Source organism: Notothenia rossii (genome assembly GCF_949606895.1).
Source record: "Notothenia rossii genome assembly, chromosome: 9".
Taxonomy (NCBI): domain Eukaryota; kingdom Metazoa; phylum Chordata; class Actinopteri; order Perciformes; family Nototheniidae; genus Notothenia; species Notothenia rossii.
Window position 1 is genome coordinate 71,413,238 of NC_136907.1, and position 19,023 is coordinate 71,432,260.

Below are 19,023 nucleotides of genomic sequence, written 5' to 3' on the forward strand. Positions count from 1 at the left end.
TAGGTCAAGTCATGTCTTGTTTAGATAACTTTGGCACATCACATGAACTATGTTGGCATGAGAATATGATTTGACAAGACATGTTTGTTTGTAAAAAGTTGGGGGTAAGGAAGATCTTACTATAAAATAATTGTCACCCTAGGCAAAGCATGAATGAATAGGTCTTGACTGCAAAACAAAACATTAAAATCAGTTTTTCTTCAAACCCAGTGAGGATAAATATGCATTGGTTGGTAGAATTTCCTATTTGGAGATTTTCCTTGAAAAGTCGGGTTTTAAAGGGGAATAATTGAAAAATAATGTTTAAATAATATAGATTTAGCACAATGATGTCATTATTATATGATTTTAACGCTGCTCGACAAGTTTGCATTACGTAAAAAAGAAATAACCGTAAGTTATTAGAGGATATTTCAACACTTAACATATCGAGGTCCCACACACCTTGTACAAATTGGCGATTATTTTTGCAGTGTGCACCTCACCGGGGGAAAAAACTCACTCCACGCCCCCAAAATGTCCTCAGAGGCGGGGGAGTCCGGTCAGTGAACACACGTTACAAACACTCCTCCAGGGCGCACGGGGGATGCGCGTAAAAGCAACCGAGCTGCTTCATTTCAGCAGTGAAGAGCAGCGTTGAACTTCTCCACAGTCTCTCAGTCAAGTTTGGACTTTCCTTCCTCTCGTGAATCTCGTTTTGAGCCTCGTTCACCTCTGGGTTATATTCTCTGTTGAGAACCGGAGGTGTGTTTCCTATGATGCTCGGATATCCCAGGAGTGTTGGTTCCATGCTTTGGATACACAATGTGAGGATTTATGTCGGAATAAACAAGGACGCTGCGTAAAGGAAACCCCGAAGTCCCCAGTGTGACCAGTGACGATCGTTTTACTCCAAAGTGCGGAATGGGGCGGTTATGTACACTGCTTCTTGTTGCTTTTTTGGGTAAGAAACTTTTACTAGATTAATCAATGCAAGTGCGAAAAACATGTTGGACTCCACGTGTGCATGGAAAACAAAAGAAGCTATGTTGCACAAAATCAAAAAAAATGACGAGATCTTCCAAACTATTTAATCTTTTTTTTTTGTATGTCTAGTTTTTTTTTTTTTTAAATGCTTGAAGCTTGTATCAGATTAAACCCTGACATCTCTTCATCTCAACACACCTGTTTACCATCATGGCTGTGTGTCTGTGTCCAGCAGGGCTAATAATAATCACATTTTCTAGCTTAGTTATCCCCTATGCCACAGTGATGAACATGTCTGAAGGCTAAAAGGCAATAAAAAAAAGCTTCCCTGGGGCCGCTGGGCAGATGAAAGTACTGGAGAGTTAAGAGCCACTTAAAACATCCATTCCTGATGAAAACCTGTCTGAGCAGCAGAGGATTATGGGAGTGCAGTTGACCCAATCCATCTGCTGGCAGTGACAGTGAAGGCAACATTTGGCTGCAACTTCAAATGACTGGGTTGAGATAAAACGATATTTTGGAGTCCACTTATCCTTAAGTGTCTTTAAGTGAATCCAACGTTCAATTAGGTGGTGTGTTATTGCAGTCTTTCATAGATGCAATGAAAATGCACCGTCAGCTTAGATTAGTCTGTGATGTAAATGTATTTGGGGGAGAAAACCTGAGTGAGAACTTCGGAGAGTTGAAAGTTTAAAAAAGGCTTGGAGCAGCTTGTGATCCATTTTGTATTGATATGAATATAATGAGACTTCTGCTGGACCACACAAGGGTCTTTAAGTTTAATTACAACTATAAATATCCAGCCGTTTTTAACAAACTGTCAAGTGATGGCTTATTCCACAACTTCCTGTTCATCTTAATGTTGGGCTAAGAAGAAGGGCAGTTATATCCCTGTCAAGTTTTGATGATTTCCAGGACAGGAAGCCGACACCGGAGTTTGCAATAACAAAGATAGAGAGGGACATTTAATTGAAAAACTATTTTATAAATTTGTATTACGTATTAACTGGCACTCAACCTATACTGCATCTGAGGCTGAAGCCCATAATCATTTGTAAGATTTATAAAAAAAGGCAAATAGTGTGAAACTTATCAAATTGCTTTTCTCTACTTACTACAGTTGTATTTGACAATTTGATCATTTATTTAAACTATCAAAAGTAATGGTTTATATAAGATTGAAGGTGAATTAACCTTACAACTTCAGCTATCATGGATACATGTTAATTCAAGTTACACAAATACAGGGAACTATGTTTAACATATATTCAGAAAAACAAGTGTTAAAGATGCAAAACAAAATGAACCCCATTAAGCTTTTATGTAATACTTATGTATGAGTTTATGATATGTTTTATGTGTTACATATAACGGCAAGAGCAAAGGGAATTCCTGCACACCTTTGTTTACTTTCATTGAAATGTATTACTGAGACAACATGTATGTCCTTTGTCCTTGTGGAGATGAAGGTCTAAGGACCAAGACGTTGTCTCAGTTTTATGTTTCCTATATGTGGGAATTCCCTCTTTCCTTTTGGACTTTTCATCCTGAGCACCTGTCTATAGTAATTGACGGTGTGCATCAGCCTTCAAAGTCTCGCACAGTACATATAGACAACACACAAAACATAAAGGTTTCAAAAGGATTGCAGTGAGATAAAAAAAAAGAAGAAAATGGTATATAATATATATTTAAAACTCAGCTTGCTAACAAGTTTATCAGTTGAACTCTGAAACACACACTGCTACAGTACTGCGTGTTTTCAGGCTGAATGACATTTAGTACCATTATGTTTCAGATGTCTGGTAACCAACTGTGATATGAGTTTTAAAAGCAGCACCAGACGGCAACATAAAGCACACTAATGAGTGCTGCAATTACAGATCTTTCAATCATAAAAAATAACCCAAATAGGTACAAATAACAAAAAAGATTCTTGGACAACATATGTAAGTTTAACAAACAGAGCTTAACCCCAGCCGCAGAAATTAACGGCTAGTCACAATTTCAAATCAACCAAAAGGGATACACTTCTTATGTTAACATGGATGTGGACTCCCACCAGCCTTAAGACTACTTTGTGTTTAGTGCAACATTAGCAAATATGTGCATACTAGCAGACTAAATAATGATGATGTTCAGGGGGAACATTTAGCATTTTCAATGTGCTGTGCATTTTGATTTTAGCAACATGCTACTACTTATGCTATAGGCCTACAGACCATCAGAACTTGTAGCAACATGTCAGTCTGTTGTTGTTTTTGTTAGCCTGTAGCATCAACATGCTAATGCTACAGCCCATTAGAACTTGTAGCATAACTCTTACTTTTGGTCTAGCTGAAAGAAAATTATTTAAATTTGTTGGGGTCCTGCCTACAGCGTAGTGGGAACTGAGATCAAGTAAAGGACCGGGTCCCAAAATTAGTTGGGATGAGTCCTGCAGATCCGTACCATTCAGTGGAAACCATTGACTGTAGCTGAGACACTAGCATGGATAAAGAAGCTTTTTAACAGCAAAATCTATATTTTATGATTTCACCTCAAGCTAAATGTATATTTCTAATGTGTACTCATACTTTTAGTGTTAGCAGTATTTCCCTCTGAAATCATTAGACGTAGAACGTCTTGCAAATGAAATAAAAACTCAAGCATCGCCAGTATACTTCTTTGAAATTGTACCACTCAGTAACTTTAAAGTTGAAATCCTAAAACGTTATGTTATTTCATTCCACCCCCGTAAAGTCTAACATCCTCACTACCAAAAGCTACGATAACACAAAGAACAGTCCTTTGTCTGGTCTCTGCTCTGGCACTTCTCTCTTCCCATAAACGATGTGGAGCCTCTCCACTTGTCAGGGGTCCCAGTGCTGTGACCTCACTGGTGGGATCAGGCCAACTGGAAATGTTCTCTGTGGTTTGGGGCTCTGGGAGTTTTGTGGGCGCTTTGATTTAGATAGAGAGCAGCAGTTTGGGAAAGCTGCATCAGCGAGGGATTGCTGAGGGTTTGAGTTGAGCCAGTCTGATTATTGCCTTAATGTGGGGAGGTTTTTGGTCTTTAAAGAAAGCGATTGGAACAAACTCTCACCACTCACACATTCAACGCTCATTAAATGTGTAGAGAAGGATCTGTAAGATGCTTCCTCTTTAAAAAAGTAATTGAGCAAAAGGGGCGACACATAATCTCTATAATAATGTCCTTGTTTTCCATTTTGAGTTATATACCGGTATATGTAACTATATGTAAAACCTTTTTTCAACGTTAAAATGACTCTTAATAAACCTTGTGTTTCATTAGTTATGATTTTTTCACAAATGAATAAAACACGTCTTATTGAGCCTAGTCTGGATCAGGTCTGTCACGTCCTTGTCTGATACAGAAACACTTCCTCCAGCTTCTGTCACCTAAAACGGTTAAATAAGATGCATGCTATAGACTTTCATTTTTCATTTCATGCAAGTTATTCATTGAGTAGAGTTCAAATGTGCTTTCCTTTGAACCATTACACCTACAGTATTTGAAAGTGGGAAGTCCCTGATTCTTTGAAAACTGGGTGGAATACTAAATTATATATATATATATATATAATATTGAAGTTTCTGAGATGAAGTCAGTTTCCCTGTTGACAAGGGAATACATTACCCATAATCCCTAGAAAGCTGCAACAGTACGCCAGGAGATGATTCACCATATTGTTATCAGCTCCTACATTTGTATAACATCTGTTGCAGAACTGATATCAAGGTTTCTTAATCCAAAATGTTAGATTCTTTGGAGCTGTCCAAGGTTTTGGCACTTGGCTGAGAGTTATCTTTTAGTTTTTCAAAAAATAAATTGCATAAATTAAAGCTAATTTATCAATAGCCAATTTAAATAAACTGAACCGTTAGCTTAGGTTTGTTGAACCTCTGCTGACAATAATTAGTAAATTAAGAATATTTTCTTGAGTAATTGTTATTTGCTTGTCAGAAAATGGTTGTTGTTTGTAAAAATTGAGGTCCAAGGTGATGTCTTCTAGTTGCTGTTTTTTACCGTGAGTCCAATGGGAGCCAAACGTATTACACTAGCTACCAATAAAACAAAACAGCATATATCTACCTTTGAGATCCTGAGTATTAAGTTGGATTACTTAATATCTTCTTGATGCACTTGTATCTTGTTACTAGACTCATCATTTTGACACAAGAAAACTATACTATAAACAAATGAATAATATTTGGATGTTAAATATTGTATACAGCTTTCGTTGTGTGTATGATTGGACTTCTCATACTTTGCTTTGGGAGAAAAACATCTGGGTATTTAAGCTTATCTGTTTTATGCAAATATCTTTATTTTGATAGCTTTTATTGTGTGTGTGTGTGTTACCCTGAAATTCACCTGCTATTTAATCAGAGGCGTGGAAACCTTTGTGAGAGTAAAACACAAAGTGTGTTTGCATTAAGCATCTCCCCAGGTTTCCTTTTTATATTCACAACCACGTTGGTAGTTTTTACTCTCCTCATTGTAAAAACAAACTTAGGGTCTTTCCCCTACCCTGGCCTGACTGTGGATGCAATACACACACACACACACACACACACACACACACACACACACACACACACACACACACACACACACACACACACACACACACACACACACACACACACACACACACACACACACACACACACACACACACACACACACACACACACACACACAAACGGCAAACCGAAGCCTTGTCTTAGATTTTTTTACCACATCTCAGCCAGCAGCGTTACTAATGCAACCAGCTGAGTCGGGGGCTCACGTCTCTGCAGTGTTTCCACTGAGCAGCGCTGTGATGTGGTGATTTGCACACAAGCCTCTGCTAACATGTAGGCGTTTCTGAGCATTAAACAACTGGAAGGAGTTTTGTTCTTAATGGAGCTTTTTGGTTTCTTTAATCAGATATCTTTCTTGTTCCTCCTTTGAAATAAAAATCACAGAAGCAGAAGCATACCAAAGTGTTCAATGATATTGCCAGGCGAGTTGGGTCCAAATAGAAAGAATTTAAGTCAAAGTCTTCGTATTTCAAGGTAGATTTTGGTGATATTAGAGTATTACATGGAATAAATCCTCGCTGGAATGTGAGCTTCAAGGCTTTTCTGTGGCTGCAGGCTTTTGGAAATGCTTTCATTTCCGATATTGTATCCCCCTTAAGCTCAGTCCATTGTTGAAGGTATAGTTATTTCATGTGGTGCATCGGGGATACACGTTCAGGGTGGGAATTCATAGTTTTCAAACCTCAATACTGCTCTTGTCCCTTTTTTTAACATTACTTCTTTATGTTACTTGATGTCTGTTTTAATGGAAGCAGAAAGCCAGGTCTCAGTTGTTCACCTTTAACATCTAAGCTTTGCATTTTCATCACATGTTCAGCTAATATTAACCCATAAAGACTCCACTCATACCAGGTGCTGCAGGTCACCGATAAAGCCCTGTAATCCCAGGGTGATGACATGAGTTAAAATGACTACATGAGACTCTCTAAAAGCTTCAAAGAAGCCTGGCTGATTGAATAAGCAGAAAGAAAACATGAGAGAAACTTCAAAAAGAAACTTAAGAGTAATGGACTTTAGCAGTGGCTTTTTATTGTAATTCATTTAAGTTCAACGATCAAAAAGAAGGAGGTTCTGCCAAACTAAACTCATTCTTTAGTGGTTTCACATTTGAATAGGGATCAAACATCAATGAATGGAACTTTTTAAACATTAATTTTGTGTTGGATCCATTTTTTTTTGTTTTTTGTTTAGTGTCAGTATCAATTGAGGGGTTTAGTATAAATCATAACACTGCTTTAATGCTCAAATCAAACAAAAAGAGATAAAGAAACTTGTATCCTTCAAAGCTTTGGAGTTTTATCAAGCAAATAATCTGAATCCTGAGGTGCTTCCATGTAATACACACATCTAAGCCTTTTTCTTTTGTGTCTTTTGTATATATATTTTAAATTCCCAAACAATAACAATAAGAAGAAGAGAAATAACCTGAGCTACATCTTTTGGTGTCCTTTCTGTTCCTGCAGGCTGGGCTGAAGGAGGCTCTTCTCTGCACCACCCAGACGTCGGGTCCAGCCGTCTCGCTCTGGAGAAAGCCTTCGGTCGGTCCCTCAAAGACTCCCAGTGCCAGCACATGTTGAAGCACCTTCACAACGGAGCCCGCATCTCTGTGCTCATGCCTCCCAACGTGGAGGGGCACTGGGTCTCCACCAGGTAAACAGCTGTGTGTTTTTGTACATCCTTAGGAGCCTCAAAGTTGACATGGAGGTCAAGTGTCTTTCTTACTAAACTAAAAAAGACACTTGTTTTGTCTAAACGTTGAGCATTAGAAAGTACCATAAATAAGACAAATTAAAGACACATTTGAAAAACACTCACTTCTTTATGTAGCACTTAGAAAGGTTGGGCTAATTTGAAGCCAATGTAGTCATTCTTACAATTGATTAGCTTATTCAAAGCACATTTTTAGGATTCTTGCTTTTCCTGAAGTTGTGTGTGTTTGTGCATGACCAAGTGGATGCAGGCTGGTGTCTGGTAAGTTCTTGCAAAAAGATAGCTTTTAACTATCCAAATAGTTTAGGCTAGTTTAAAATTAAAATCTTTTCTGAATCAATGAACCTCCCTGCACTTTACCCTACATGGTACAGTCTGAGGTACCTCTACTATAAAGCCTATTGGAAGCTCTCACTTCCTGTTTGGCAGTTAGCAGCAGGTTATCTGGGTTGGAGCTAATGCAACAAACATTTTGTGAATTGAAGAGAAGTAATACCTATAACTGGAGTTTAATGGAATGAATTACTACATTTATTGAGTCTTATCCATTATGAAGGTGAATGATCACAGTAATAATATTGAAATGACCAGAAATGTATTGTGTTGGCATGCTATACCAACATGTGCTAATAAGGCTATGCTAACATGAGCCACAGCCACAGAGGCCTGGACTAACAAACACAGTTTTCAATTAATTTATCTCTGGTTTCTGAATTGCTATGCACATATTTGAACTCTGACCCCATTATAAAAGTGTAATGGATTACGGTGATATTAAGCACATTTTCAAGTCCCTGCAAAAAGTAGAATCCAAAATGTGGTCAACAATCTAATGCGTTTTTTGTTTCAGATGTGCCCCCTGAAGTATCTTAAAGAAGGCTAATTATTACATGTAATTACCATAGACTGTATATATATATATATATATATATATATATATATATATATATATATATATATATATATATATATATATATATATATATATAGAGGTATATATTACCGCTTGGTAATTACATGCCAAATCAACATTCTTGGACTTTTTTTACAAAAATGTTTTAGGCTAGTAGCTACAAATTAATGTGATAGGAAAGCTTAATTAAAATATATTGGGAGCAGTTAATGAATGAGAAACAGGCTCACTGAAACACTCAGTTCTAGACATGAGAAACTCAAAACTTCTTGGTATTTACTTCAACTTCTTCTGCATGTGGTCTTGAATGTTGTTTATCTGAAACCGCTGTTTTTCTGTTGCAGCTGTGAGGTGAGACCAGGCCCGGAGTTCCTGACGCGCTCCTACAGTTTCTACTCCAACAACAGCTTCCAGGCTCACCAGTTCTACTACGAGGACAACCACTGCACCAAACCGTCGTACACCCTGGTGATCCGCGGCCGCCTGCGCCTTCGCCAGGCCTCTTGGATCATCCGCGGCGGCACAGAGGCGGAGTACCACCTCCACCGCGTCCAGATGGTTTGTCACACCGCCACCGTGGCCAACGAGCTCAGTCAGAGGCTGAACCACAGCTGCAAAGGAGCCGTGACGGGCCCCTGGGAGCCCAGCGTGGCCTACGAGCTGTGGAGCGAGGAGGGCGGATACGACTGCTCCCGGGAACTTAACTTCGCCATGCATGAGCTGCAGCTGCTGAGGTTGGAGAAGCAGTACCTGCATCACAGCCCGGATCACCTGGTGGAGGAGCTCTTTCTGGGAGACATCCACACCGAGCCGTCCCAGAGGCTGTACTACAAGCCGTCCAGCTACCAGACCGCCCTGCAGAACGCCAAGGTGAGACACATGATCCTCTTTTATTCAAAGATTACAGGGATGAGGAGGAAATGTGGCTTTGTGGGTTCTTCGTAGAAGTGTGAGAATATCAGTTTATTTAGTTGCTTTATTTGTGTAGGTTACTAATTCCCCTACCAAGGGATTAAAAGAGAAATACAAGGGGTTGTGAGGTGATTACCATAGAAAACAAGCAAAAACACAATTCTGCAACACAGAAGGGGATTCATCTTTTAGATTTTTCTGATCATTGCAATGTTTTGATGTCCGTTGGTTGGTCCATCGCTTTGGTCCAGATAAAATGTCTCAACGACTATCTCATAATTTGCCATAAAAGGTTGTACAAGCCTGACTTTAGTTATCCTCTGACTCCCCTCCAGAACCACCACAAGGTTCACGTCATCATTTATTAAGTATAATATCTCAACTACTTTTGAATGGATTGCTATGAATTTTGTTCCACATGCATGCACCTCTCAGGTTGAATCATAGCAACTAAGGTGCTCAGTTGGGTGTTGTGGTAATAAGAACATGTTGCTTGCATACTAAACTGAGATTGCCTTTCCTTTTTGTCAGCTGTTTTTAGCTCAACCTAGCATAAGAACATATTGAGGCTGGCCAACAACACGTCTTGTTATTTGTCTTTCTTGATGTTGTAAATAGTTCTGCCGTGATGCAAGAAGCATTTCAGACCTGATCTGACAATAAACTGTTATCGTATAATCGTAATGCGTGACTTTAGACTCTATTTAAGATTGTTTCACATCTTGGGGCGACTAAACGTTTTTCAAATGAAGTAAAAGCAATCTTTGGTTGAGCTAGATCACGGGTGTCAAACTCAATTTCATCGCGGGCCACATTCGCATAAAGGTTGCACTCAAAGGGCCGGTTGTAACTATAAATATATAATATATATAAATAATGTATTATATTACATTATTGCCTCTGAATTTGATTTTTATCGGATAGGATAATAACTTAGTAATTAACTACGTCTGAAAGCAGAAATCCAGGCCAAATAATTGCAAGTCTCTTCAGTGTGCATGTCACAAAACGAGATGCATTGTGGGACATGTAGTTTATGGGCAACATACTTCTGTAAAGTGGCATGTATAATATATAATAAACATATTATATTCTTTGCAAGCTCTTGCAGGGCCACATAAAATGAAGTCGCAGGCCGGATTTGGCCCCCGGGCCTTGAGTTTGACACCCCTGCTATAGATAATATGCCATCTTTGAATGTTTCTTTGTATTTATTAATAAATCAGCAGATCTGATTGTTGCATCTGTAGAGGCCTTTGTCGAGTTTGTTCTCTAGTATTCCTAAAGACTTACTGGAAGCAGCCAGAAAACTCTTCCCATCCTCTGCGTTTTAGGCTTTTTGGAATGCACAACCAAGCAGGGAGTAGAGTTTTGTTTTTCTCCACAGAGCACGCAGCTCTGTGGAGAAACCTCTGCTGAACTCAGCTCCCACTGTGTCAGCCCGTCACACTGAAAAGACCACACACACCAGGAACAGCATGAACTGACCTTAAGAACAGTCCTCTTTTATGAGAGTCGATGTTGAGAGTAGTTGACACAAGAATGTGCGGAGATGTTGGTAGAATAGTAGTTGGAAGTCTTTGTTTTAAGGTTTAGGAGCGTTGGGATAATCAGAAAAGACAATAGATGTTGAAAAGTGTAGAAGGACAAGTGATTTTTATTTTCAGTGATCCATTTCTTATGATACTATCTAAATGTAACTCCACCTGTCTGCGACAACAAACCACCAACTAAGACCAATTCAAATACTTTTTAATCCCAATCTGATTTAGGATCAGTGTTCATGTCAACAATCTTGCCCTTCCACACTAAACATTTGCACTGTTAGAAACCAGAAACTATGTACATACTGACTTCATCTAACAAATCCAGGATCAAGAAAGAGTCCTTTCTTTCCTCCGCTGTGCTTACGGGATGTCATTTCTCTATTTACACTTCTGAACAGCAGTTTCCCCGCTGGCTGAAACCTTAGTGATGTTTTCACTGTCACCCTACAGAGATTACAATGAAATCCTGTTCTGGTCCGCTGTCTAAATAAACACCCATGTGTACAGGGATGATAGGGCTTGGTGTTGCTGATCAGAATGTAAACAGTGTGTGGAGTGAGGATCTGTGATCAGAAGACCCTCCTGCGGTGCTGTAATGACCAGAGCTGCTCCCCTTAAGCCCCTCCGCCCGCAGAGTGCAATGTGAGACCCGGCCTATCTCTGGGAGCGATCAACATGTGGTATTCCTAGGATTTTGAATTATGCGGCCATTTGAATTTTTCCAGAGAGCACATACCGGGTCTGATTTCATGCATGCCTGAGGCTTAAATCAAAGTGTTGCATGTGCTCCATTTCTCCTCAGTTGTCCGTGAACAAGAAGAAAAGAGGTGTCGGACTAAATGGGATTTACTTTTTGTTGCACTTCCAAAGACTGAAACTGAATTACAGCACTGCCTTTAAAGCAGGGGTGTCCAAACTTTTTTCACTGAGGGCCACATACAGAAATGTATTCGAAAGGCTGGCTCACTTACTAGAGGGGAGGTATATTGCCTCATGAGTAAAGTTATAAGTTAGCAAAATGTATCGAATGTAGGTAAATGATGCTTAATACAACAACAGCCTGCATCACAGCTCTCCATAGGGTTTCATTTATTTGTTGGTAGCTCCTTCCTTAAAACAGAAGCTTCAGATTGCTTATTAAGAGGAAATATGAAGGGTGTATTTCAAGCATGTTGTGATAATAAATTATTGGGCTTTTTCCTTATCAACTTAGATTTGATGGAAAATGTTTTCAACTTTAACTGACTGAATTTGTTTTGAAAAGTGGGCTTCTTAACACATGAGTACTGCGTAATATCCGTTTTTATCGATATTTAAGAAGTACAAGGCAAGCACAAATTCAATCTGTGGGCCATACTCCAATATACTTTTTGAATTTGCTGAGGGCCGATTCAAAATGGCCCCCGAGCCATAGTTTGGACACCCTTGCTTTAAAGGGTCAGCTAACCAAAATGACAAATAACCATATTTCCTCACCACTGAGTAAAATCTGTGTGTTTTCTCTTTTGAAATAGAATATTGCTTCTATATTAAAGCGATCCTAGAGATTTACAAACATGTTTTGAGCGTCTTACCTCATTTTATAGCTTTGGTCAGATGTTGAGCCCCATTGGTCACCTACTGTAAACCTACAGTAAAGTGGTTTGCAATTCAGTGAAACAGTGGTATAAAATACCTCACTTCTTCTGACCCTCTTTTGAGGTTGTAATGGTTTCTTTTCAGGGATTTTTACTGCTATGGTGACGATCCAATCCATTAATCCTAAGTGGCGTACCCAGAGCTGGTCCCAGTCCAGAGCGTGCTGGTGCCAGAGCAATCAATCGTGGTTATTGGACGGATCTCAGCAGTGATGCAAGAGCAAGGCACCAGACTTTGTTTTTACATATTATTTCAGTTCTGGTTTCTCCATATTCTGTCGCCTGGTTCACCGCTGCGTCATCACTGAGGCGGAGGAACGACCAGTTGATAATGAAGCCTGTGTCTTTATGTTGTTGTTGTTGTTGGTTAAGGGTATCTTGTTTTTACACGTATCCCACATGCAGAGGTTTATTTGCCATGCCTGCCGAGTTTACTTTTTTGGTCTTTTGCCTCATCTATGTGAGCCTTTGAAATATATTTAGATATTGGGCGATGAAGACGGATACACTAAGAAAAGACTCTTGTAATGAATTCCTAGAAAGTCCTCTTTCTAAGATCCCAAAATGGGAAATCACACATGTTGTCACTTGAGGAGAGGTATTCATATCCTTAAGTTAAAGTAGTACCACACTGTGAAAATACCCTGTTATAAGTCTTGCATACAAACCTTTAACTCAGCAAAAGTATGTTAGCAAATCAGTAAAATGTACTTTAGGTTTGTAAAAACAGAAGTCATCATGAAGCTATATGAAAAGCCGAAAAGCTATAATCTGAAAAGTAACAGGATACATATTGGAGCAAAAAGTACAATATTATCTCTAAGTACTCAAGTGTAAGTACCTCCAATTTGTTCTTGAGTACAGCACTTGAGTAAATGTTCTTAGTTAAATTCCACCACTGGGCGTAGTGTCAGTGAAATAACCAAGAAGCTTTTAAAGCCTGACGTGGTTTCTGTTCCTCGTAAAAGTTTTGCTTCTGGACATCATCTTCCCCTGAACGATGGTAATCCCCAAAATGCCCTAATGAAAGATGGCTGCCTGACAAAGTGAAACTCTGTTCTAACTCTTCTTGATCTACTGTGGCTTGGATTGAACCTCATTTGTACGTCGGTTCAAACTAAAGTGGCTGCCAAATGTAGCCGTAAAACATGAATTAATAAATGTACTGTATATGAAGTAATGGCAGTAATATCCTCCCTCATTTCCTATTTTATATTCAATTCCAGTAAGGATATGAACTGCTTTGTTTGAGCCAATTCTTTTATTGCAACAGTTACAAAAGTTTACTGAGAGAATCTTGTCTGTGCTTTCAAGAAAAGTTTATCATAGCATCACCTATTTTATTGGATATGAGGGCTCTTCTGTTTTTAACGTTAGTTGATCCCTTGTTAAGGGAAAATGCTGACGGACAAAGACAGGTCTATCTTGATAATTTATTTTGTAATTTTTAAGAAAATGTTTTAATTTCAATTATGGAACTGTCATTTCTACAAAGAAGTGCAATTTAAAAACATGTGAAATGTGTGAGTTTAAAAGCACTTGTTCAGAGAAGTATATATAATACCGTTTCCAGTATAACCCGTTTCCAGTCTTAATTTTGATCGACAAAATAATACATTTCTCATAGTTAAAGGGATTTAGCTCATTTCAAACTAAAACACCACCTCTTACAAGCGTTTGGCTCATTTGAGGTAAATATATCTGTATTTTTCTTGCTGTTCTTAGTTTGCAACCTCATGGTTGTTATTCAATGTAATCATTTGTATTTTGCTCAGTGGATTTATATTTGTCTAAATGGAGGGATTAGGAAAAATATTCAGATACCCCTCTTTGCCATGGATGAGCTATGTGAACAAAAAAAGTGGGAAGTTAGTATCCATAGAAGGAAGATGTGTTCAGAGTCGCGCCATTTCTTTCCATGTCACAGGCCGTCTGTGTTTTAGAGGCTCAAAGTTCCTGCAGACCTGGAACATGTTTTCCACACCTGCCGCAGAAAACCTCCACCTTTTAGCTCTTTTCCTTGTGTCAACACATGTAAAGTATATGTTAAAATAGACATGCATACCTTTCTCTCTGCACACTGTATTTACTTATTCATTTTTCCCCTGCTACATTCTTACTTACACACATAAACACAGATGCAGAAGTGCAGTAAAACATACTCTCATGCACACAGGAGGCCTCTCACTCTGCAGCGTTGTGGAGCTGCTCAGGGATTATCTCATCAGTACGATGGAGGGATACTCGTGTTTCCCTCCGCTTCTTTTTGCATTGATAAACTTCCCATACATTTCTTGTGAACATAATGTTGTCTGGGGAAAAGAGTGATTGGTTAGGGGAAGGTCAGGTCTTACATTTTGGCCACCCTGATAACAAAACTCCACTGACTCCCTGGAGTTCAGTTTTTGGAAAATATTTAGTGGAATAAAGTTTGATGAAGGTCCCCAGCTCTGAGTATTTGAGCCCCACAGCTGTGGATATTATGATCACATGCTGCTCCAGGGTCCACTAAACCAGACACGATGCGATCTTAACGTGATTTATGATCGTTTATACACTTGTTCATCGATACGAGTGTGAAGAAAGGACTTCCCGCTGTTGTTTGTAAGTAGCAAGATGTTTAAGCCCTCTGTTCGCTGCGGGACTTCCCGTTGTCATGGTTTAAGTTCGACCAGACATCTGTCTTTTTACGGAGAAATGATGTGATCACCATGAGAAAAATGCTGGAGCCTGTCTGGCTTCCAACACTCGAGAGATACAGACTGGAGGAAATCGTTTTTTCTCCTTTAACTTTAAGCAGACGCCAAAGAGTTTGCTTTTTTATTGTGGATTTCCTGATTCTGGTGATGGATTTTAAAAGCTTTCAGCGCTGTTGGGTTTTATTTGACTGAAATTTTATACAGTGATACTCAGTGGGAACTGTAGTTTTTCATCACTATTTTTTATTTAGTTTGTGCTACCCACCCTGTGAAAATGTTATTTTACACTACGGTCTCCATTTGACATTAACTTATATACTAATAAATTGTATTCAGAAAATGGCAATGAATAGATTATTCATCTTGTTAAAGGTAGGGTAGGTAAGAGAGGAGAAACCAGCTCGAGTGCGCTAGAATTTGAAAGTACACAGCCGAAAAAAATCTGTCCCTTCCTTTAGACTTCCTTACAGAGCCCCTCCTCCAAGACACACGAACGCGCACATGACCACGAGATAAGTTTGTGCACAGATGGAAGGCTGACAGGCAGGTAGGCCATCCAGTTATTTTAGCCGGGCCGGCTAAAATGATTGGTCGTGCTTTTTACAGCGCCACGGCTTCCACAGATGCATTTTTTGTATGTATTTATTGTCAAAGCATTTAATATATTCATTGCTATCGGGATGTTAAGAGCATTCCATGGAATATAACAAAGAGTGTTTCTGAAGTGAATTGGTAATTTTTGAGAAACCAGCTCGAGTGCGCTAGAATTTGAAAATACACAGCCGGAAAAAATCTGCCACTTCCTTACAGAGCCCCTCCTCCAACACACACGAACGCGCACATGACCAATGAGGGCACGAGATAAGTTTGTGAATGTGAACAGATGGAAGGCTGACAGGCAGGTAGGCCATCCAGTTATTTTAGCCGGGCCGGCTAAAATGATTGGTCGTGCTTTTTACAGCGCTACGGCTTCCACAGATGACATTTGAATGGATTTTTTGTCAAAACACTTCAGATATTCATTGCTATCGGGATGTTAAGAGCATTCCATGGAATATAACAAAAAGTGTATCTCGAGCCGGTTTCTCAAACTTACCTACCCCACCTTTAAGTGCAAATGTAAGGGATTTTGTGATAATCAAACAGTTTTTTAATGTTTCTGATTAAAGCATCTTTATAGTAGGTTAAAAATATTACACATTTTAAAAGTACTACTACATTTCCTTGATAATTATTATGTTTCGTTCTTTATTAAGGATCTTAATTTTACCATAAACTGCTGTTCCTTTTTTTATACATGTATACGAGGCTCACCTTTCACCTCCCTTTCTCCCCAGAACCACGACCACGGCTGCATCGACTGCCGGATCATCTTCCGCTCCGACGCGCTGCACCCCCCCATCCTGGCCCCGCGCGCCGACCTGACGGTGGGGCTGTACGGTCAGTGGGTGAGCCAGCGCTGCGAAGTGCGCCCCGAGGTGCTCTTCCTCACCCGCCACTTCATCTTCCACGCCAACAACCACACCTGGGAGGGCCACTACTACCACTACTCCGACCCCATGTGCAAACACCCCACCTTCAGCATCTACGCCCGGGGGCGCTACAGCCGGGGGCTCCACTCCACCCGCGTGATGGGCGGGACAGAGTTCGTCTTCAAAGGTAACCGGTTAAATTGTTGACCCTGGTAGAATGGTCTCTTTTACTGCCTTTAATGTACATGTGAGGGTCTACAATGTCACAAATAAATCATATATAAATTAAAAAAAAACAATAAACTAATGACAAGGACAAAGATTCAGCTGGAAAAAGACTGGTTCTTTTCTTGTCCTACAGCTGTGGTAAAGAGTACAAATATACCATCAATTCTCTGAGGGCGGACTACATTTGCAGTTACTAGAAAACCAAATGTTACTCCTCAATTTTCTGTCCTTACTTTCTGAAATGAATACAAATATTGTCGCCATCTCTCATCAGTGTGGTTTAGACTTTAGGCTCTTTTAAAACTTTTTCTGCTTGTAGCTTTATAAAAACATGTTTGCTGAATATGCACATTTCACCAGTTTTGCAGCATTTTCAGCAGAAAAAGACTGAATATTTATTTAACTCCAGACAGAATATCCAGTTGTTGCAGCAGAACAAAGGAAGAAATAGGCAGAGAAAATTTAAAAATAAATTGTCAGGTGGTTTAAAAATAAAATAACTTTATAATTAAATACTAAATTACAAGGTTAGTGACTAGTATCAGCTTAGTTCGACTTAGTTGAAGTGTAATGTTACGTACAAGTAAAAGTATTCATTATGCAGACAGAGTAATCCATTTCAAAAGAATGTATATGAGAATATTGGATTTTGAGAAAGTCTTTAGAAACGTGGAGGTTCAGGATTGCTGTTAGAAGCATTGGGCGCTAACGGGTGTTCTTGTCTTTCCTCGTCTAGTGAACCACATGAGAGTCACTCCCATGGACGTCGCCACCACCTCCCTGCTCAACGTTTTCAACGGTAACGAGTGTGGGGTGCAGGGCTCCTGGCAGATGGGGGTGCAGCAGGACGTCACCCTGACAAACGGCTGTGTGGCGCTGGGCATCCGCCTCCCCCACACGGAGTACGAGCTGTTCCGCATGGAGCAGGATGCCCACGGACGCTACCTGCTGTTCAACGGCCAGCGGCCCAGCGACGGATCCAGCCCCGACCGGACGGAGAAGAGGGCGTCCTCCTACCAGATGCCGCTGGTTCAATGCTCGGCCAGCAGCCAGCCGTCAGATTTCAGCAGGACGGAGAACAGGCCTCATCTGAACCACAATGCCTGCAGAGGGGGGCACAGAGGCAGCCAGCAGCACGTCACCGTGGCTCTCCTCACCTTCATCACGTCTCTGCTTCTCCGCTGGCAGAGCTAGAGAGACGTTTTTCTACATAAAGACACAGTGTGGATTACAAGGGCAGGCAAACGTTTGACTTCTCTGATGTGAAAGAGGATCAAAACTGGTGATAAAAGTGAACTTGTTGTGACCAGAAACCAAAGACTCGACACTGCTGCTCCACAGAACCTTTAGCACTTTAGAGTGGAACCAAAGACCGACCTGTCTGTTTCCACAAATATACAAAGATATATCCACATAGACCTGAGAGTTTGTTTATACTGTGTATTTTCCTACATCTATCAAGTCATTTCTTGGTGCCACAAAAAGACACGACTTGTTGGAAGTCTTTTCTACGATGAACTCAGTCATGGTTTACAGTCAAAGGGAACTACACTACTTACAGCATTTGAAATGTTGCCTTACAGTATGACAAACTCTGCAGAAGTTATGTCATCATTTCACATTATTTTGTATACAATAAAGTTACCTACCTTACATTCACCCTGAAGAGATATTGGTATTCACTCACTGATCAAAGAGTGGCATCCTCACTAGCCGACACCTGACTTGTTTCTGTTTATTATGTCATACTCAGACTAGGACACTGCACCTGGAAAATTGGCTTTAACTCTAGCTTCGTGTCAGCAATTGAAGGGGCAATATGGCTGAATTCACAAAACCTATATCATGAGAATACGTTCTGCAAAATCCCCAAGTAATCAAAATAAGATTCCATTGTTTTGCTTGTGTCAAGACATTCTAATTTTCTAAATGCATACAAATTTGCAATCACCAAATAACAGAACGTTTCACTCGTGGGCTTTCGGTTAAAAATGAATGAGTGAACCTGTTTGGATCTAGCAGGCTTCTACAATACATCATAACAAACTAGTTCTTAAATGGAAAATCTTTCTAAGAGCCAGTGAATTATAATTGATGGTGCAGAATCCGGAAGAACCTTAAATGGATTCCAAGAAATGTCTCTGTAACTGGATACATGTATAAGATTAAAGCTTTGATACTCTTTAATGTTTTTTTCAGTATACCTACCTCTAAAATAGTTTATCAAGAATGTTATTATTGCAACGATTGTATACGTCACATTCTAGTGTCACAAAAGTTATCTGATAGTATGTCATAAAACAGTAATTATGTAGGCTATGTCATGACAGTCAGAAAGGTATGTTATAT

General features: G+C 39.7%; 1 protein-coding gene across 1 annotated transcript; it reads left to right on the plus strand.

Moving 5' to 3' along the window:
• Window positions 1–556: 556 nt before the first annotated feature.
• LOC307017884 (protein APCDD1-like) lies at window positions 557–18,333 on the plus strand. Its single transcript, XM_079647784.1, has 5 exons — window positions 557–943; window positions 7,020–7,206; window positions 8,524–9,049; window positions 16,312–16,633; window positions 17,411–18,333. Exons 1-5 carry the CDS (start codon window positions 904–906, stop codon window positions 17,866–17,868), a joined length of 1,533 nt encoding a protein of 510 aa, XP_079503910.1. The 5' UTR covers window positions 557–903; the 3' UTR covers window positions 17,869–18,333.
• The last annotated feature ends 690 nt before the right edge of the window (window positions 18,334–19,023 follow it).